A 22,702-nucleotide genomic window follows, 5' to 3' on the forward strand; every position below is an offset into this window, starting at 1 on the left:
ATCGATTTGACTCTTCTCCATTGCCCCAACGCCCTATCTCGCATCGAAGGAAATGGGAGCTAAGTCGAATTGCTGCGATAGTGCGTATCGCGGACAAGGGAATAGGCTCAAGCATGTAAGTGTGAGTACGGTTTCCTCTCTCAGCGAAGAACATGGTTTTGTAGTTGGGGGCAATATAGGTGGTGTAATGTATGAAGCGTGACCCACCGGATTTCTCCCAAGCCGTAATACATTGGCGTTGTAGAAAAGCTTCATTCACTTGAGAGTCAATTGAAGCATCATGTAGCAAGTGTAATGCATCCCATCTCCCAAACCACTTCTTTATGTCTTGCATCCATCCCGTGCTCAAGATCTTGCTTTTATGCGTCTTTTGAACTTTTTTGCTTGCTTCCCATGCAATTGTAGGAAGTCGATGTGAGGGGTTTTGACGCATCTTTATCATGTACTCCACAACCCTTTCCATGCCCATAACCTCAATTGGAAGAGATCCCGACTCAAGAAGTAGGAGCATATATGGTGTTTGTGTCTTAACTTGGAGAAAGTTTGTAAGAAAATGCTTTTGGACATTCTCAAACTCTTTCCAAGTAGACTTTGAGATGCTCCCGCCCCACACTTCAACTCCATAAAGAAGAACCGGTGTCACCAATGCATCAAAAAGATACTTCTTGAGAACCCAACACTTGATGTTTCCCGCATTACACATGTTCTCAAATGCATAATATGCTCTCTTTCCCACTTCCAAACGACGCATAGCACATTCATGCCACTTGTGATTGGATGGAACCTCAAGGCCAAGGTACTTAAAGCTCTCAACAACTTCGAGTGTCTCGTTGTTGTACACAATGCATGGCTTCTCCTTATGGTTGGTTTTCACAAGCATAACCTTTGTTTTGGATTCATTTACAATCAGCCCACTATGCAAGCAAAAGTTCTCAAGGACAACCATAAGCTTTTGTGCATCTTCTAAAGTGTGTGCTAGAAGCACTACATCATCCGCATACAACAAAAGCATGATTACCGCATTGCAAATAGTGACCTCTTCAATGCCTTCTTCTTGCATAAAGTCAAGTACCATTTGTTCCAATTGATCGATGCATAGACCAAAGAGAGTTGGTGACAATGGACATCCTTGTTTAACCCCAATAGTGCTTACAAAAATTTCTGAAATTTCTCTTCCCTGCGTAATTGACAAATCACCTTCTCATAGATTTGAGAAACCGCAAGCATAAACTCACTTGGCACTTGGAGTTCTTCCATCCTTCTCCACAAATTGTTACGTGGAATCATATCAAAGGCTTTCTTAAAGTCCACAAAACAACAATACAATCGCTTGCCTTTCAACCGACTTTCCTCCATGAGAACACGAAGAGTGACAAGATGATCAATGGTGCTATGGCATCGACGAAAACCCGCTTGTCCCTTTGCACGCTTGTCATTCTCTTCAGCCCAATCACTCAATTTCATCTCCATTATGCACCCAAACAACTTTGCCATAAGAGACCCAATCATTATAGTCCGGTAGTTGCTGACATTCTTTACATCCCCTCCTTTATGCAAAGGCTGAACCCAATTAGTACTCCAATCATAAGGCATACCATGTTGAAGTGCAAGGTTGAACATATCACACATCCACTCATGGGTAAAATCTCCTGTCCATTTGATCATCTCCGGCTTGATACCGTGAAGATCTCCCGCTTTGCGAGTGGCCAACTTTTCAAGCCCACCGCATACATCCTCAATAGTAAAAAAAGACGGCATACATGGGAGTGAACCATAAAATAGCATTTTTTCAGTATTTGCTTGCTCATATAATTGCCTACAATGTGTGTACATATCCACTAGACTCAAGTTACCAAAATTCTCAACCCGCTTGCCTCTCAAGTTTCTCCAAAATCTTCCACATGCATGTGCCTTTTCTTGGAGTTGAAATTCTTGTTGCTTTACTTCCCATCTTCTTCTCTTCTTTTGAATCAATGCCTTGTATGTATGCAAATGACTTTGATAGTTGTCTTTGTCCATAGTTGCATCAAGCTTTATCAAGGACTTTCGAGCATCTTGACATTCTTTATCAAACCACCTTTTGCGTGATCTATCTTTGTTGATACCATGGAGATGCTTTATGGAAAAGCATTCTTCCGCACAAGAACAAATAGCTTTCTTGAAAGCTTCCCATTTAGTTTCCAATGGTGCATCACATTGAAGCTTTGTCATCCATAATTTTTGCTCAACCATTTCAATGTACATTGGTGCCCGTTTGAAATCCATACATAGTGATAACTTCTCTTTCCTTTGGCTGAGATTATCATGCTTAGTTGCTTCTCCACATGAAAGGTCAATACATAAGGTGCGATGGTCGGATTCCGGGGTCCATTGAACAAACATAAAACTCTTTATGCGATACATGATGGCTTCAGAGAGTAGCATATAGTCAATCACACTATCCCCATTATATCTCCTATATGTAAATCCATTGGTTCCACTCCACAAAGATACACCATTGGCAATGAGCATACCCGTGCTATTACACATGTGTAAAAGTAACTTTCCATAGTGATCCGGCTCTTTCTCATCCATTGAAGTACGATCATACAAGTGAACTTCCTCCAACTCCCTTGAAATGTATGGCATATCAAATTGTTGAGTATCATGTCGCAATGTTTTTGTGCGAGCATTCATATCCCCAAATACAATAACATCACCTTCACCTTTGAAATAAGCAATGTCCTCTTCCAAATCAGAAAATGGTTGATCTCTATCCATGCAAGCATAAAAGGGAGAATCATGATGAGGAATGTAGCAACCGGCTACAAAAATGGGTGCTCTTTTTGGTGTCATAATTTTCAGCCATACATAACGTTTGTACTTGTCATCTTTCACAATTGATACAAAATCTTCCAATCCTTTCTTAACCATACATGCTAACCCTCCTTGTCCTCTTCGTTGCTAGTGATTCTTTGACCACATCAATGAATGTACATTGTAATCCTCCAAGCCGTTAATCCTTTGTGTATCATGCTCCCAAGTTTCAACAAGAAGTACAACATCGGCTTTGCTTGTTAGTTCATCAATGCCAACCCCCGCATTCCATGGGTATCCATTACAATTCCAAAAGCATATTTTCAATTGTAACTCGGTCTCATAGGTCACGCATCCCTATTTGCTTGAGGGACTTGCCTCCTCCTTGGGCACATTTTCTTCATGAGAGATCTCCTTGTTTTTATTATTCTTTTCCTCATATGCCTTGCGACGCATATTTTGTTGCTTAATAGTGCGATCTTCACATACAAAACATTTTGTATCCCTCAAATAGATCCAACTATTATCAAGGATAATCTTTCACTTGGTCTCATCCGGCATGGTGCATACAATTGGCCGTTCTCCCGAGCGAGGAGCTCCTTGCTTCCCCACTCTATGTGCTCCATAGACCATAACTCCGAACATGCCGAAGTGGGTTTTGAAGAAATCTTCAATAACAATGGCAAGAGAAAGAGGTGTCTCTAACTTCTCTTCAGGAATTCCACGAATAACAATGTTCTTGGAACGTCGCTCCCGTTCCTTCAACTCCTCCACATCCACATTCTCAACATTCTTTGTTTGAACCATAGCCTGCATGAGTGAGGAATTAGAAACCACATTGCTACCACATACATCAGCCCAAGACTTGTTTGTGTATACATTTTTCATGTCGCATACATCCCGGCTCATAGTGTCAAATTTCTCCTCTTTCAATACATGGTCATACTCTACTTTGCTCATCCGCTCCTTCAAAGCATTCAAGTCCACAAGAGAGCGTTTACATTCCTTGACTTCCTCTTCAAGTTGCATCAAACGTGTTGTTTGCATCTCAAGTGTCCTCTTGAGATTCTCATTCTCAACCACAAGTATCCTTAGTGTGCCATTCTCCATTGCAAGTACTCGTAAGTCTTCGCCTTGTTTGTTTACGGTCTCTTGCAATGATACCAAGTACGTCATGATCATGGTTTCCGATGTCGTTGGTTGGGTGGTTGTGTTGCTATCTCCACACTTAGGAGATTTTGGATCATTTTCCACAATGGTTGTAAACCTTGTTGAAGAAGAAGAACCCTTGCGAGTGCCGGAAGACATTGTATGTAAAATAGGAGATGAGAATCAATTTTGTTGAACCTGTTCACTTCGGAAAGGGCATCCTTCAAGCCCTTCCAATTTCCAAGATATTATAGTTTTCTTCACATTATAGTGTAACTTTAAAAGGATAGCTAACGATTTTCTTCGGTAGAAAATGGATGAAATGCCTTAAAAAAACCAACCCTCACATTAGTACCCCAAATGAGGAGAGAAATTGCCCAGTTGACGGACCTTTTACCGGTTCTTGAATATTTTGTCCTTTCTTTTAAAGAGTTAAAATGTGGGCCATGCTTAAAAGCATATAAATTCTCCAAATTTTGACACGCAAGGGTGCCTATTAAAAATCAACCCTAGAGAGAGAGAGAGAGAGAGAGAGAGAGAGAGAGAGGGCAATTTTTGAGCGCCCAACCAATGATGCGGCAAGGAGAAGTAGGGAGAGAAAAAGACATAGCAAAATGTTCAAGGGTGTAGGAACAATTTAAAAAGACACTAAAAGTTGCAGAGTCTTGAAGAGGGGGGGGGGGGGGGGGGGGGAGAGAGAGAGAGAGAGAGAGAGAGAGAGAGAGAGAGAGAGAGAGAGGTTTTGCTGCTGGGGAGGAGGGGGGGATAGAAATTGTGAATGTCATAATTACTGTACTAGAACAATAGCAGGAGGCCTCAAGACCTATGTTGCAAATCTTTGATTGAAGCATATAATATATATATATATATACACACACACACACACACACACACACACATATATATATACATATGCATGTGTCTTGATGTGTGTGTATACTTATTTATTTATTTACACACACACACACACATAGACACATGCATATGTATATATGTGTGTGTGTGTATATATTATTTATTTATTTATTTATTTATATTTATATATATAGGAAAAACTACCAAAATACCCCTCTAAGTTGTGGAAATTTCCAAAATATCCCTCAATTTTCAAAAAGCCCAAAAATACCCCAAATATTATGTCATAAATTCCCAAAATTCCCTTCAAATTTTTGAAATCTCCCAAAATACCCTTGGTTGTGAGATTAAATTCCTCCAACAATAAAAAGCTTTGTAGCTTTTCATAAGAAGATTGATTATCTTTGAATAGAAGAAGCTAAAACTAGAATTTGAGTTGGTTATGTAGGCTTTGGAGATGAATTGCTTCATTATTTTTAGACATAATATGTATATGCATGCATATATACATGTATACATACGTATGTATGTATGTATGTATGTATGTACACACACACATATACAAAGAGAGATTTGCGTCTTTAAAAAAATCATAATTTCAATGAAATATCTATCCATAAAGTCTTGAACTCAAGCACACAATGTGTGCGTGTGTGTGTGTGTGTGTGTGTGTGTGTGTGTGTGTGTGTGTGTGAGAGAGAGAGAGAGAGAGAGAGAGAGAGAAAGTTTATGTGTATCATTTCTATATCATTCCAATTTTATTAGATGCTTCAGATCTTTGAAATAATTTGAGGTTTTTTCTATGATGTTAGAATATTCTATAACTTCTTTATTGATGTCAATGGTGGCATCTTTAAAGTTTCCATAAAGAAGATGATCCTCTACTACAAATTGAGTCCATGAAGTTTCTTGGAGAGAGAGAAATATTGTAGGCCGTGATCCAGGCTAAAATGTAAGAAAATAAATTTGACGTGATCAAAAGCTGAATACTAAAGTAGGGTATGATATTAGTACTCTCAAATTTTCAAAGGATATAATGTGCATACAAAAAGACTCTCTCTTACATTGCCTCAATGTTTGGTCTCACATGCAAGGGAGAGGAGCTAAGGAGCTAAGCCAAATGGTTGGTATGATATAGATTGTGCATGAGGGAATAGTCTGAAGCATGTAAATCATTGAATATAATATGCTCTCACAAAGAGGAACATGCTTTTGTAATTCGGGGAGAGAGGGAGAGAAAGATCAATGGCATGCATGATTTCATGTCATCGACTTCATTTTGCACCACATCCTTCAATTTAATATAATGGCCAAAACTCTTACAAAAATAAGCAATTAAGCAACCTTATTTTACTTTCAATTCTATCGCATTTAAAGATGCAAATGACATGAAAGTATAAATGAACAAATAGTGTGAACCTTGTTGTATTAAGTTGCTTATGCATTATTGTGATTAGGTGATGATTTAAACCATTACTATGCTTGTGCAGAAAACATAGATAGAGATGGAAGCGAGTAATCTAGAGAGAAACATAGATGGAAGGGTCAATCACATTCTTAATATTAATAGAAAGCCAACCCCTCTCTTTGAAACTTGAAACTTGAAACTTTCTTGGTACATTGGAAACTATGAGCCCTAATCTTTTCTTACACAATGTAGGAGTCATTGGTCCTCATCTTTAACAATTTGCTAGCTTACCCAGTTTGTACTTCTTGACTTGGTAGCACTTTTGTCAACCCTAGGTAGACCAAGGAAAAGAAATCCTTCTTATTATATAGGCTGTTATGATGTGCACTACTACCATGTTTTGCTCATAAGAAAGACGCAAGGATAGAAGCAAGTAAGAGATTGGAGTAGAGACATTGAATCCAATTGTGTTCCTATCATTGAAACCAATTCTAGAACCCACTTCGTTTTCAAAAAAAAGTTTTACTCACATTGACTTCTCTTAGCATTCATCTCTTCACACCATGCTAACTTATCTAATCTCTATTATCAATTTTGGTAGCATCGCTAGATTAAGATAGACCAAAAGGAGGACTCTGACTCTCTCTCTCTCTCTCTCCCTCTCTCTCTCTCTCTCTTTCTACCCACCCCAATAGAAGGAGAGCACTCCTAAGTTTGCTGAACAAAGGTTAGCAGGTCCTCATGAAAGATAATGTTTATGAGAAGCTCCCAAGCTTGGCTTTAAAGTATGTTTTGCATCATCTTACATATAGACCACAAGGAGGACTCTCTCTCTCTCTCTCTCTCTCTCTCTCTCTCTCTCTCTACCCACCCAATAGAAGGAGAGCACTTCTACGTTTGTTGAGCAAAGGCTAGCACCTCATGAAAGATAATGTTTATGAGAAGATCCCAAGCTTGGTTTTAAAGAATGCTTTGCAGCATCTTACATATAATCATGTTTGTTAAAATATATCAAGAGTTTGTGTCATGCGTCATTTTTAGAAATACAATAGACTATACATGTAGAAAGAGAGTATTGATAGTGTTCTAATTGGAACATAAGATAACCCGTGAGAATACATGCCATGTTTCCTTGACCGCAGCAACACGCGGGTCACATACTAGTGTCTAACAAGGTGAGAAGGCATGAAGACTTGCTACGCTAAGGGGCGATGAGGGAGAGTAAGTTCAAATATGTGCCAATAATCAGATGGATTTTTTATTGTGTTTTAATATAAAATGTATGATCTATCATACATCTATAATCATTACAAAGAGCCCCACTTAAATAATGTGAAAGATACACATTGCATATCAACATTTTGACATAACATAAAATGAGAAAGAAGTAAAATACAAACAAAAAAAATTAAATTTAAAACACAAAATATATTTTAGTGCTTTTTTATAAAAAATATAAATTTAATAAACATGATAAAACAAGATAGTGAAATGAATTTTTAGGAAGTTTTTAATTGATAGGACCTTTATCAATACCTCATGTCATGGGGTCAAACTCCTATGAATACACTTTTTAATCCAAAAAGGTGAATACACCTCTGAAAAATAGCATTTAAAAGACTATAATGTCTTTCTATTCACAAGACTTTCAAGGTCCCCGACACACTTGTCCAACAATGAAAATTGGATGACCTTCACCCATAGTGCACTAAGGCTTTTAGTAGGCCAAAAAAGGTGAAAGAGGGCGAGAAAGATTGTGTGTGACCCAATATTTAATGGCCAAGGTACACAAATGTCAATACCTCTCACAAACATTTAAAAGAAATATTAAAAAAGAATTTTTTTTGCCATGTGGCACTAATCCACAAGCTTTATCCAATGGTCCACAATTGCACCACAAATCCAATGCTTTACTAAGGATCCTTATGTCGTCCAAAAAATAAAAACTCCATCTAAAATGCAAAAGTGAACGGTGTAGAAAATGAAAAGCTTCTTGCATTTGGGAAATCATAAAACTTTTATTCTATATAAAGGGGTGGCCTTGCCTATATTCAATGTGCCATGCATGCTTTTGTGAAATTTAGTTAATTTTAAAATGATTAATAATACATAAAAAATCAAAAGTTTTAAATTTATTATATTCTAACTTCAAATCATTTGTTGCATCCCTCTCCAAAAAAATTTGAAAAACTGAATGAAGCTTTTGTGAAAGATCATTTAAAAGAACATGGTTTCTTTCTTTTCAATTCTCTTCTTTAGGGTCTCTTGAGATAGTTTCCTACGACGTTAAAACTCTCTTCTTCTCGGATGTGTGTGTAGGTGTGTGTGTGTGCGCTGATAAAAAAGAGAAAAATCGTATAACCTTTCTATCATCCAAATGTGGTAGATTGGTTATGCCATTTCCCTCTTGAATAACAGGTCTTGAGTTCAACTCTCCTTGTCGGTTAGATCTTTAAGGTCTCTTGGGATAGTCGTAGAAGGTCTCTTGGAATAGTTTCCTACTACGTTAAAACTTTCTTCTTCTTTCTTCTTCAAGACTTTTTAAAACTCTTTTGAGAGACACATGTCACACAACAAAACTTGAACGACCTTCATCCATATGGATACTAAGGCCTTTAGAGGCCAATAAAGGAGAAGACAAACACACCAAGTAGCGGGTACAAGCTGGTTTTTATTCATAAAATAGCGGGCGACCTCTCTCTCTCTCTCTCTCTCTCTCTCTCTCTCTCTCTCTTTTTCAACGTTGTGCGTAGCTCTGTCTCTCTCAGGTCGAGGCGAGGATAAGTGCAAGCCCCCCCCCCCCCCCCCGCCCTTCTCTCTCTCTCTCTCTCTCTCTCTCTCTCTTGCACGCATCAGTGGGCTGCACTGTGGAGGGCTGCAGAATGCTATGGAGGAGATGGAGGGCTGCCATAGGAGATGGATGGTTGTAGGCAGTGGAGGGTTGCAAAGGGCTACAGAAGGGCTCTAGGCAATGGAGGGTTTTACAGGTCGAGGGAGGAGCAGGAGAGAGCTATAGGCGATGGAGGGCTAGAGATGACTACGAAAGGGTTGTAGGCTATGGAGGGCTCTTCAGGTCAACGAGGGCCATGCAAACAGAGGCAAAGAGAGAGAAGAGGAGCGTTGAGGTGAACGAAAGTCAGAAAGGGGAAGAGAGAGAATATTTCTAACTAATGGATTTTATTTAGTGTGAGCAAGTGGGCAAGTGAGGTTTTGGAATGAGGGGAAGCAACCAGTTACTTTAAGAACTCCATTTTGCACTGGTCCCCTTGGCTCTCTAAAATATTGGGGCTGCCACAAAGCCCCTATTGGATAGAAATGGCCAGGAGTGTGAATAATAAGGGGCTCGTTTGACTCGAGCAATTCTGGGATGGCAACAGGAAGTGCTGGAAAACTGCTGACTCTTTAGCCATCCAATTTCAACTGAATGGCTTTAAGATCTTACTAGTCTACAGGGTGATGAAAGAGCTTGATAAGGTGGTGATGCCAATTTGTGAATCGAACTTTGAATGGGACGCTTGGAGATGGCCTCGGAGTAGCCTCTTTTGGAAACCACATTCTAAAGGCGTTTCCCATGCATTAATGCACGAGGCTAACTGGTGTAGCCCCCTCAACAAATTATGGAAGAGGCACTGGATGAAAAAACGGTGGGAGGGAGTCATGGAGAACATCTGGAAGCCAAGGTGGCCTCAATATATGAAGATATTTCTGTGGAAAGTGATGTGGGATGCTCTGCCGGACGGGCGTAAAGATACAAGAAAGAGGAATCGGGTCCGATTGTTGCTTGGGGTGCAGAATAGCTAGTGAAGACCTAGCCCACCTTTTCATGGGATGCCAAGCAATCAATGGCATGGCTGGGAAAATATGCAAGTGGATTCAAAGGACATGGCAAATTAAGTTCTTCAAGACTGATCTGTTCTTTGGTAGTAACAGGTTGGGAAGTCCTGCTCTTCTTGTCCGCACTCAAATAATCAGGTACTACTTCTTTCACCATATTTGGCAAGCAAGGAACCGCCGCGTGTTTGAGGGGGATCTGGCTGTGGCAAGCTTTTGTGAAATCATACAAGAGAGCAGAGTGACGATCCACAAGATCGGAGGCAAACAAGCCTCAGAGGACTAGTCTAGAACAATACATGTCATGATGACATCTTGTAATAAGTAAAGCCTAGGAGTAGTTGAGGTTTCTCTGTCAAGCAGAAAACTTGTAATCCTTTGACCCTCAAACTCGGTCTGAGCACGAGGTTGGTGTACATTTCTGATGTTCTTAATACTATCCACTTACAATTGTGAGTTTTGAAAAAAAAGAGAGGAAAAGTTACCAAAATACCCCTCTAATTTGTGGAAATTCCCAAAATACCCCTCAAATTTTTAAAAATTGCCAAAATACCCTTGTATCTAATTTGGTAAAATTGTTCAAGATTTTCTAATCTTTATTCCTTTTGTGACGATTAAGAGAGTGCTTAGCATGTAATTTGTCACAAATTACCTCGCAGAAAAGGGTAACTATGTCTAAAAATAGTGAAGAAATTCATCTCCAAAGCCTACGTGACAGGCCCAAATTCTAGTTTTAGCATCTTGTATTGATAGACAATAAGTCTTCTTATGAAATACTACAAATTTTTATGTCTTTCAAGAAATTTAATCTCACGACCAGGGGTATTTTGGGAATTTTGGAAAAATTGAAGGGCATTTTGGGAATTTGTGACAAAATACTGGGGGTGAATTGGGAATTTTGGAAATTTGAGGGGTATTTTGGGAATTTCCACAAATTAGAGGGGTGTTTTTGTAATTTTCCCAAAAAAAAAGATGTTTTGAAAGACGTTTTATTTTTCCCAGATTGGCCGGATTAACACAGGCAGAGAGCCCTGCACACCAAAGCGTCAGAGAGGGTAACTAGGACATGGAGATCTGAGGTCACCACAGTTACGAGGAGTTGCAGAAGGTCTAGGACACGGAGCCCTAAGGAAGACTCACACATACAGGGCACCGAGAGAATAGAGGGCACACAAAGACACAGAGAGAGATGGGGGAAGAGATAATCACACTCACTGGGCTGCTGCAAAGGCGGTGTGCAGAATGTCCAGACAACTTGGCATTGTTATCTTCAGGTGGGCCGGAATTGACCTATGCATACCTTGATGCAGCGGTGAATGAGGGTGCCACCCAGCTTTTGCGTGCAGGGATCAAGCCTGGGGATGTAGTTGCTCTGTCTTTTCCCAACTCTATTGAGGTCAGCTAGAATCAAGAAAGGATTTAATTTTTGGGTTGTTTTTTTCTTGGGAATTCAATTCCGGAGATCATGTTTCTGCGTGTCACGTTGAGAAATGATTGTCTTTTAAAAGCATGTAGGAATTTAAGTCTGGTGCTGACAAAGGACTGAGGGCGATTTTCTTTCTTTTCAAAAGAAAAGAATCAAGACTACCATTTATGATTATTATCTGTTAATATATGTATGAGTAGTCAGGGGGTTAGTGGAACTGCCTAATTTTTAGCATATAAGATGGATAAAACCCTCTAAAGAGACTCAAAGCTGAGCCTCAATTATGTGAGATAAACAGCAAGCCGTATCAGGAAATGATCAATGCTATCAACTTTCAACTCAAAACAAAAATGTGCCGAACGATTGTAAACTTGTATGATTGCATGTCTTTGTGATACATAGACTAAGCAACTGCGAATGCTCTGTCTGTATACGTGCAATACATATGTATTTTACATGGGCAAGTGGCCAGGACAAGCTTAATTTCCTTTTATAATACGCATCAAGGACTTATTTGTATGAAACCTGAGCATTTGAGGACTAATTAAATGCATGCATTTATGGAACATGTGTGCAACTGATGTATGCACAGGCTGCCTCACACACAGTTTCACTAACCATTCTTTGGTTATTTTATTTGATCAATATAGCGAACATGGGAGTATTGCAGGGAGCTCCACGCATTCTTTTGTGTGGTCTCCTCTTCCCTTTGTCTGAGTGCTGTGTACTTGTCACCCTCTTCTAGTGGCATCAGAGCCACAATATAGCTGGCAAGAGCGCGGACCTCATAGGTGGAGAACACATGTTGGAGCTGTGAAAGAGAATTCTTGTTTGAGATCTTGGGGCTTTCTGATGTTCTGGAGATTGGTGGACTTAAAGTTCACTTGCTGTAAATATAGGCACAAGATTCTCTCTTGTTTTTGAAACAAAAAAGAAAGGCAAAAATCAAGTTCTTGCAGCTTTTGTAATTCATGAATACTGTTTTTCTGGTCAGAGTCTAGACAATGAGCTTTGTGCTTCTACCCCTACACTCATTGGCGAGATTAGCAAGGCAATACAGATCTTCACCCTTCGCATCTCTTGTTTTGCTTCCAAGGCCACAATCAAGTTCTGGCAGCTTTTCCTAATTCATGGAGACTGACATGAGCTTTGTGCCTCTACCCTCAGGTCATCTACCCTTTCTATTAGCAGGGCATTGAGCATCTTCACCTTTTGCATTTCTGTGCTGGGGTTAGACTGTCAAAGGTGCAGCGATTGGATGGCGATCAAGTCTGCAACTGTGAGCAATTTTCCTCACCAACACGGGCAGCCACTGGATCTTGGATCTACTGAAAGAACTCCACCGAATCAGCCTCTGAACTAGAGAAGCCCACTGGGCAGCACACACCTGCATTATCTGCACACTTAGGAGCTGCAAGGAAGGCCAGGGAGAGGTGAAGAGAGATCACAAGTGTGAGAGAGAGAAAATGCTGCCAGCAAACTGGAAAACGCAAGTGAGAGGGTCCAATGTGCAAAATGCTAGAGAGTGTATAACCACCCGCCGGTTCGATGATTCAAACTTTCACTAAAATAGATCAGATAGACACTGAACTGAGATGACACTTTGCACATGTGGATGAGACGGAATAGGCGGAGTTCCTCTTTAGAGAGTATTGGCCCTCAAGTTGAGCGCCCCTATCGGTATTTCTTAATTTATTTATCAAGAGAGCTTGTCTCATGCAGCGCGATGATTTGCTCTTGCTCATCTCTCTCCCCCCTTTGCACATATAGTAATGCCCCACTAGTAGGGCTTCTCAGATGACCATGTATAGTTTTGGGGGTTTTATGCGCGTTTGCCAAGGCAAGAGCCTTTTGTACAGGAACCGGAAATAGCTAATCCCCTACAGATATGCACAGATCCATCACGAAGGAATGCGAAAATGGAGAGTTTTCTCGTGTGAAAACTCGTCCAATTTACAGGGGAGTTGTCCCATTGCACGTTGGAGCTTCTGAGACACGCATAGACGCGCTTGCTTCGCTCAAAATGATGCGAAATAGAAAATACAACCTGTTGTGTTTTTTTGCAGGTTTAGGGTTTCACACCTAAACTGCAAGGTAATGCCAAGGGAGTCTCGGGAAAGCCTTGGGTGCTTGTACAAGACAATTTAGAGAGATTTCCCACGAGGAATCTCGTCTAATTCAATGTCACGTGACACATCCAACCCTATGTGTCCGTGGACAAGCTACTTCATAACAAGGGTTCCGTTAGTCCAGTCAGTCTAGTGTTTTGGCACTTTTGAGAGTCTGTTTGCAGACCGTGCATGCCCAGGCACTTAGTGTAGATGCATATCCTCTGGTTGCACACAACATGATCATAAGCATTCCTATCAGAATCCATTAGAATCCTTCACGGGAATTTTCTAGTGCATTTAGCCTATTTTCCCTATTTTTGACATTTTTCACTTATTATTTTAAGTGACTTTTGTTGGGAACTGAGTAGGGCAAGATAATATATAAGCAAACCAAGGCTAGCACTATTTGGGAGAAGAGCAAGGAGAACACAGGCCACCGGCAGCAGGTTCCTCCTCTCTCTCAGCAAGACCAAACCTTGGGCGATTCCCTCTCAAGCAAGACCTTCCCTTTGCTGGCGTTTTTCAACAGATGCTCATCGCCATCATCAACCTCAACCTAGTGTTTTCAGTAGGGATCCATCGCCACAAATCCCCCCCCTTTTTGCTAGCGTTTCCATAAGCAGAACTTCATCGCCAAAGGACTACAATACCTAGCGTTTTCAGCAGGCAGTTACCGCTCTTTGCCTAGCGATTTCAGCAGTATACAGCAGCAAATCAGCGACCTAATCATCAAGGATTCAGCCATACTAGATCAGCCAAACCAGCGTTTTTTTTGGAGTCTTTTCACGGCTGCAAATCAGCGTTTTTATGGGCAGCAAAACAGCGTTTTTCAGCAGCAGCAGATTTCAGCCTCTGGCGTTTTTGGACAGCAGGACAATGGCACTCATTTTCAGCCCTTAGATCGGTCTCATCATCCCCGTCGTCGACATCAACCTAGCCTAAACTTGCATCAGTTGCATTTATCCACTCTGTACTGGTTTGTGCAATCAATAGTAGACCACTCTCGCCAACGAGAGTGGGGCCTTCGGAGGAGGGTTTTACAGTCTCTGGTGTCATATTCTCTTCTCTCTCTATCTCTCAGTCTCATACACTCATGCACAGTGTCCATTCACTTTGTTAGTGCTCATTGCACTCTCTCATTAAGAACTGAAGGCTCTCCCTTCCCTAAGAACGAAAGGAACCTTGAGCACATTATGGAGCACTCATCTTGAGAAAGAACAACATTCATTCCGCTGCACCTTACATTGGTATCAGAGCTTTGGCAGTGTTCTGTATCACTCAAGGAAAGAACCACAATAATTTTTTTTGCTTGTTGCGGTCGCACGAACCTAAGTTCGCTTGGGCGTGTCGATTCCTAATCGTGTTTTTGAAGAGTGACAGGAATCCAAGGAAAGAAGGGCTTGTCCAGCCTCCCCTTGTGTCTCTTTTCACTCATTGAGAGCGGACCATGCACTTAGCAGCCGGCCAATCGACGTGAGGTGGGAAAAAGTAACCTTGGTGTGAGCGCAAGACCGCCAAGGGGTGCGCCCGCGGGAAAGAGCAGAACTCAGGTGAAGAGAAGATCCTTCTCTAACATAGATTGCAAGCAAAAGAAGACCCCCAAGAACTTCAAGAACCTCAAGACCTCAAGAACCCAAGAACCCAAGACCCGCAAGAACCCAAGTTCCTCGTGAACTTAAGTACCAAAGATCATAGTGCATGGTCATTACCCGAAGCGGCATGGATACTTCACATACAGGTGATGAGCTTGAGAGAGGCGACGAAGAATTTTTCCCACCAGGAGGTTTTTCCGACCCTCCCCCTTCTCCATCTACGCCACGAGTTGTACCAAATCCTATGGAGGCGATGGTCAAGTCGATGTTGGACATGATGGCACGACAAGAAGTGACTCGCATGGACAGAGAACGCGAGCGCGATGAACGCAAAGAAAGAAAAGCAGACAGAAAAGTGGCTATGGAGCGTGAGCGTGAGCAAATGCGCTTGGAAGCAGAAGCAAGACGAGCGGCCTTCGAGGCCGATCGAGAGGTTCAAAGGGACCTCCGCACTCAAGAATTGGTTCGACAAGTTCTTGCCTCGAAGTCCGAACCAGCCAAAGAAGTTGGTAGTTCCTCAATTGGCGCAAGCCGAGATGTGGACTCCAACAACCCAGTCACAGAGAAGTTGACTTTTAGTAAGTATGATGGTAAGATGGATGCTACGGTTATTCATTCTTGGTTGCATCAATTTAATGCTTATTTTACGACAACTAAGAAGATAGGGAATAGCAAGGTTTTGACGGCGGTTATTCATTCTTGGTTGCATCAATTTAATGCTTATTTTACGACAACTAAGAAGACAGGGAATAGCAAGGTTTTGACGGCAGCTATGTACCTTGCCGGTGATGCCATCAATTGGTACCACGCATGGCAAGAGGCACAGTTAGCCGCGCACCTAGAGGAAGCCGACGAATTCACGCCTCTTTCCTTTAGTTGGGCTGATTTCCAAGACAAGCTCAAGGCGCGGTTTATGCCACCTCAATACCTCGCACGATTGAAGGACGATTGGCGTGCTCTCAAGCAAAATGGTATGCCGGTTATGTCTTTCTCTAATCGTGTTTTGCAGCTCGGCACTCAATTACGCAAATCGGATGTGGAGCGCAAGGAGGCATTCCTTTATGGATTGGACGAGTATATCAAGTATGATGTGGAGGTACTTGATCCAATCGATCTCAACAAGGCAGTAGCGATTGCTCTCGCCCAAGGGATGAAGCACAACAAGGGGAAGCCTAAGGAAAACAAGACTTCTCAAGAAACCCCTTAGAATTCACAAAACACGCAGAATGGTAAGAACGGTAAGAATGGTAACTCTTCTAGCCTATCTTCCTCTAATTCTTCGGAAAAGAACTCTACCAATGAATCTAATGGTAAAGCTAAAGCACCTGCAAAACCTAAGCTAACCCTAGATGAAAAAGCTGCACAAGGAATTATAGGAAGATACATCACGGCTGAAGAACAATTGATTTATGCTAAGGAAGGTAGATGTTATCAATGTCACATCAACGGTTACATTAAGAAGGCTTGTCCTAAGATAGCCCCACCTAAGGAACCAAAGGCACCCACAGCAACTAGAAACACTTTAATGAACCAAGCTGAATCTTCTCGTGTCTCTGAATCACACATTGATGAGTCTCTCATGAAGTGTTAAGGTCATGTAAAGGGTCAGCGTTTTATCATATTGTTTGATCCAGGCAATATGCATGATGTGATTAGTGCCTCTCTTGTTGAGAGAGCCTGCCTAGAGGTTAGTCAGAAATCTCCTCTCGAGGTTTCTAGCTTCGCTCCTGGTATGGACTCTCTCATCACGAAAGAGTGCCTTGATGTGATGTTTACCGTTGAACAAGCTCCTTTCCGTAGGAAATTTCTTGTGTCTCCTCTCTCAGGATGTGATATGCTTTTGGACATAAGATGGTTTCGTGAGCATAACCCTCTCATTGATTGGGAGGCTAACACTCTCACATTAAATGCCAAAACTGACTCCCCCCCGCATTATTCGTGCTGAGGAGGGCATGCATTCTTTGCCTTTTATCTCTCATGTGCAGGTAAAGCGTGAATTACGACGAGGAGCACAAGCGGAATTCATCTATGCTGCTCCAGTTTCCCAGAGCATTCAGGCTCCAACTAAGTATTCCGATTTGTTTACCAAGTTTAAGCTTCTCTTTTTGTAGGATGATCTTCCATCCCGTCTCCCACCCGAGCGGCCCGAGGACCATCGCATCGAGCTTATGGAGGGGGACACAGCCTGTCAGTAAGGCTCCCTACCGTTTGAACAAGATACAAGAGGAAGAGTTAGAGCGACAACTCACGGAGTTGGTGGCTAGAGGATTCATACGTCCTAGTGTAAGTCCTTTTGCTGCTCCTATTTTGTTTGTTCGCAAGAAGGTTGGTTCTTCTTGTTTGTGTGTTGATTACAAGGCATTGAACAAGATGACCGTCAAGAACAAGTTTCCGATGCCTCGCATTGAGTATATCCTTGATAGGCTCAATGGAGCAAAGGTTTTCAGCAAGGTCGATCTCAAGAGTGGATACTATTAGGTACGGGTATTCAAAGGCGACATCTTTAAGACCGCTTTTCGCACCGAGCAAGGGCAATGGGAGTATATTGTTATGCCTTTTGGATTGACAGGTGCCGTGGGTACATTTAATCGTCTCATGGTAGGTCATTTCGGCGAGATGGTCGGTGTATGTGTGTTTATCTTTTTGGATGATATTCTAATTTTTTCTGCATCGTGGCAACAACATGAAAGGGATGTCGAAAGGGCACTAACCCGTTGGATGAGTGTCAGTTGTACATTGCAGCTACGAAGTCTGAATTTTTTCTTAATGAAGTCACTTATGTGGGTTATATCATTTTTGCAGACGGCGTCAAGCTAGATCCTGCGCAGGTGGAACAGGTTCGTAATTGGGATCTGCCCAAAACTGCATATGATGTGCGTTCTTTTCTTGGTTTATGTTAAGCATATAGTTCGCACATAGAGAATTTTGCACGCATTGCTGCACCTATGGCTGATGTTTTGAAAGGGGTAAAGACTCGTCGTCAGCGCGTAGACTTGCCCGAAGCAGCCATTGAGGCTTTTGCAGCTCTCAAGGTTGTGGTGACAGAAGCACCATGTCTTATCCTTGCCTCTTGGGATGATCCCTTTGAGGTATGGACGGATGCAAGCAATGTCGCCATAGGCGCTGTGCTTCAGCAGCATGGTCGTCCTATAGCTTTCCTTAGCCGGAAGCTCAATAGTGCGGAAAATAATTATTCAGTTTATGATAAAGAACTTTTGTTTGTCATTCTCTCTCTTAAACATTGGAAGCATTTTCTTTATGGTAGAGAGTTTACTGAAACCGGCCTGTACTCTCAAAAAGGGCGGTAGACTTCAGACTTAAACCTTATTTGCTTTCACCCATTTTATTTGTCGCCCACTTTACCTGTACTTTCAAGACACAACAAAGGGGAGAGGGATATAGGTTGCTAGATTGCACCTGTATGAGTAGACCGACACCAGATTGGCCCCTAACTTAGGCGCCCCTTTCGGTATTTCTTTATTGTTTAAAAGAGGGAATAAACGCTGTGGTTCCCTACAAGCTGCCCCGCACAAACTTGGCTGAATTTCAACTGTTCCGGCCCGATTTCGGCAGGATAACTGTACTAGGATCCTTCACAGCCAGTATTCCCACGCATTGAATGACTTTCCCGACGCATACGGGCACTTTGCAAAACCTGGCGAGAATCTGCAGCACGCTGAATTCTCTGTTTTCAGCCCCGAAAATGCGCCAGATCACCTGTACAGCGGTCCCCTCGCATCCCCGAACCTCCTGGGGGTATTAGGGACCGTTTAGGGCCAAAACCCTAAACCTGCAAAAATACACAGCAGGCTGTAATTTACTGTTTCGGGCTCCGTTTCGCGTGCCGGTCGCATCCGTAGCAAGTCCTCGAGCTCCCGCACCTGTAGGGCTACTTGCCCTTTGAATCGGACGAGATTTCCGGTGTGAAACCTCTCCGAATTCACCTGTACCTGCGGGGGATTAGCCGCTAGCTAATCCAGTACTTGTGCAAGAGGCTCTTGCCTTGGCAATCGCGCATGAACCCACACAACTGTACATTGGTCAAATAAAAGGCCCACTAGAGGGGCATAACATACTGCCATAGAGGAGAGAGGGCAGTGCGTAGCGTGCAGGGCATCACTCTGGCACCGCACTGTACATAGGAGGGAAAGCAAGCACTCTATAGCTCTTATCCTGTGACAAAATCTGAAAATGAGCCTCTCCCAGCTTAAAATTCAGCGCTACCTTCTCTTGCATGAGGAACCCACACAACTGTACATTGGTCAAATAAAAGGCCCACTAGAGGGGCATAACATACTGCCATAGAGGAGAGAGGGCAGTGCGTAGCGTGCAGGGCATCACTCTGGCACCGCACTGTACATAGGAGGGAAAGCAAGCACTCTATAGCTCTTATCCTGTGACAAAATCTGAAAATGAGCCTCTCCCAGCTTAAAATTCAGCGCTACCTTCTCTTGCATGAGGAAAGTGCACCGGAATGTGCCACTTGGCACATTTACAAGCATTTTCCCGTTTCGGGGTTGCCGCCTAAAAATCTCCCAACCGGTTGCCTAGTTGACTTCACGGCAGAGTAAGAAAATGTTCCCCTTGTCATTCCGGAGGTAATGACGCAAACACATTTTCAGGTCCCAAAATAGCAGTTCCCTAAATTTTAGGAGATGCTGCCATTGTATCTTTCTAGGTCATCCGACCCTCTTTGTACACTGTAGCCACATCAAAAACTGAAATGTAGCCTATGTAGCAAAGGATTCCACTTTGGCTAGTCAATGACCCCACTTTGGCTAACCATAGTCCTTGTCCAACCTTAGTGCTCTCTTGCCCTCAAGCTTGGACTCCGTCTGGACAGTTCCACACTAGCTATGCAATGCAGGGCAGTTAGATTTCCCGAGGGGTGTTTCCAAAAAGTGAAAGTAAATAAATAATAAGAAAGAAATCAACAAAAAGGATAGATAGTAGTCACACGGTGGTGACCTACCCTCCTCTTGAAATCTCAAACGTCCTCGTTTGCATCTATGTCGTACATGCTCACAGTCAACACTGATGTATTCAATACCTGTCGACACATGTACGACACATACATGCTCATTGTCAACCCTGGTGTATTCAACACCTCGTCGACACATGTATTGCCTGCGTGTGAACCCTGCCCCAATGACATAGTGGTAGCTTCGCACTCTGCCATTGCTTTGAGTCACTAACTTTCCAATGACAAAATGGTAGCCATACATTTTGCCACTGTCTTATAGTACACGTTGGGCCCAGTAACACTTTCATGCATACCCAAACCGACAGTTTAAGAATGTAGTTACACATGTACCCTTTAATAGAAGCAATTACTGTATCCTTGACAAATTGACAAGAAATACTCACTTCTATAGCACTAACCGTACTTTTGGACATTGCATAAGAGCAATTGCCAAACTGACAATCTGTACAGCTCTAACATTCATGTAACAGGTATTTCATTTGAGCTCACTTTAAATACCATGTATATCATTTGTTTCAGAAGCCATTGTCACACTGACAATCCATGTAGCTTTGAAACTCAAGGGGTCAAGGTAGGTTGCAAATCGAAGGCTTCAAGGTAAAGTGATAACACAGTTGGTGACTCTGCAAGTTTACCTTCTTCCATCCACTTAGCATCCATTGGTGGATAGTTTCTGAACTTTACCAAGTAACGCCTAGCAACCTTGCCTTTCACTTTCCTTTCTTTGTGTGCCAAAATCTCTTCGGGGACCAAGATCTCGTCAAGTTCCTCGACTTCCGGCTGATCTTCAGCTGGCATATCTTCTGGCACATCACCCACATAGGGTCTGAGAAGACTCACATGAAACGCATTGTGAATCTTCCAACTGTCAGGCAATTTCAGCCTATATGCAACATCATTGATTATGTCGCACACTTGAAAAGGCCCATAGTAACGCATGATGAGCTTTGGAAACAGTCTTTCCTTGCCCTTCATCTTCTTTAACCTTGCCTTTTCAAAGCGTAGAAGCACCCAATCACCAAGTGAAAATACCACTTCACGACGGTGACGATCGTTGCTTTCTTTTGCTTTGCTTGAGTCTTTTCCAAGGCCACTTTGACCTTCTTGTACATTTCATCCATGTCCTGAACATACTTATCTGCTTCAACTATCTTGTTCTTTGTATGCAGTATGGGAGGAACTTTCTTGCCACCTTGAACTATCTCAAAAGGTGCCTTGCCAGTTGATGAATGCATTGTATTATTGTATGCATACTCCACCAATGGAAAATACTGCTCCCACTTTCCTTAATGCTCTGACACATAACACTTCAACAGATCTAGGATAGTCTTCTGACTACCCATCTGTTTGAGGATGAAATGACGAAGAGAATTTGAGCGTTGTGCCCATATTCTCAAACAAGCCTCTCCAGAACAAACTTGTCATGCGTGGATCACGGTCGCTAACAATCGACTGTGGCATGCCATGATACTTGAAAATATTGCTCATAAACAAGCGTGCCATCTGATCTGGCTTTATCTTCTTCCTGACAGGAATAAAATGAGGCTGCTTGCTGAATCTCCAAATGATGGTCCAAATACCATCGTTTCGTGTCTGCGTTCTCGGAAGATCAAAGATAAAATCGATAGCAATACTTTCCCATGGTTTATCTGGAATAGGTAGTGGTTGCAATAACCCTGGTGCCTTTTGCCTGTCAAACTGGACCGACCTTCTGGCAAATTCGGCATTCTCGCACAAAGGCATCCACATCTCTTCTCAATGTAGGCCAATAGAAGAATGTCTCAACCGCCTTAACTGTAGCATCGATACCACGATGCCCTGCATACGGTGGGACATGACTCTCTTCCATAACTTTGCGTCGCAATGGCTTTGTGACACACAATCTGCCATGCATCATCATGAACCCATCTTTGAGAAGATAGTGTTCATGACGTTGTCGATCCATTAGTTGCTCGAAGACCCTTGCAAAATCTTCATCATTTGCATACTGTTCTCTCATATCATCAAGTTCATGATGATAAGGAATTGACACAGCTGAAATTTGTGGCTTCCTTGACAAGGCATCAGCCACAACGTTCTTCTTGCCTTCCACATGCACAATCTGAAAATGGAACATGGACAAGATATTTGCCCATCGCATATGCTTCTCAGATAACTTTGTCTGTGTCAGAAGTATCGCAAGGTCTGATGGTCCGTTTGGACATCGAAATCTGCACCTAGCAGGTAGTGTTTCCAACTTAAGAGCGCATGAATCACAACCAGTAACTCTTTCTCATAGACCTGCATGGTCATCTCTGGCCCTTGCAAAATTCTGCTCTCATAGGCTACTACCCTGCCATCTTGCATTAGCACTGCACCAATGCTACTACCACAGGCATCACAGTGGACCACAAATGACTTCCTAAGATCTGGCAACACAATGACTGGATTTGAAGTCATCTTTTCCTTGAAGAGATTAAAAGCTGAAATCTCTTTCTATGTCCATTTACAGGTGACTGCCTTCTTTTGAAGAGCATGTAAAGGTGAAGCAATCTCAGCAAAATTTTGGAT

General features: G+C 42.2%; 1 protein-coding gene across 1 annotated transcript in view; it reads left to right on the forward strand.

Moving 5' to 3' along the window:
- The first annotated feature begins 11,033 nt into the window (after positions 1-11,033).
- The window catches only part of AAE3 (AMP-dependent synthetase and ligase family protein), a 42,799-nt gene continuing 31,130 nt past the window's right edge, over positions 11,034-22,702 (forward strand). The window contains exon 1 of the mRNA XM_086523065.1: positions 11,034-11,435. Coding sequence (XP_086379191.1) covers positions 11,229-11,435 — 207 coding nt within the window. The 5' untranslated portion in view covers positions 11,034-11,228. The remainder of the gene's footprint in view (positions 11,436-22,702) is intronic.

Source organism: Adiantum capillus-veneris, chromosome 11, assembly GCF_014529385.1.
Source record: "Adiantum capillus-veneris isolate H3 chromosome 11, ASM1452938v2, whole genome shotgun sequence".
Taxonomy (NCBI): Eukaryota; Viridiplantae; Streptophyta; class Polypodiopsida; order Polypodiales; family Pteridaceae; genus Adiantum; species Adiantum capillus-veneris.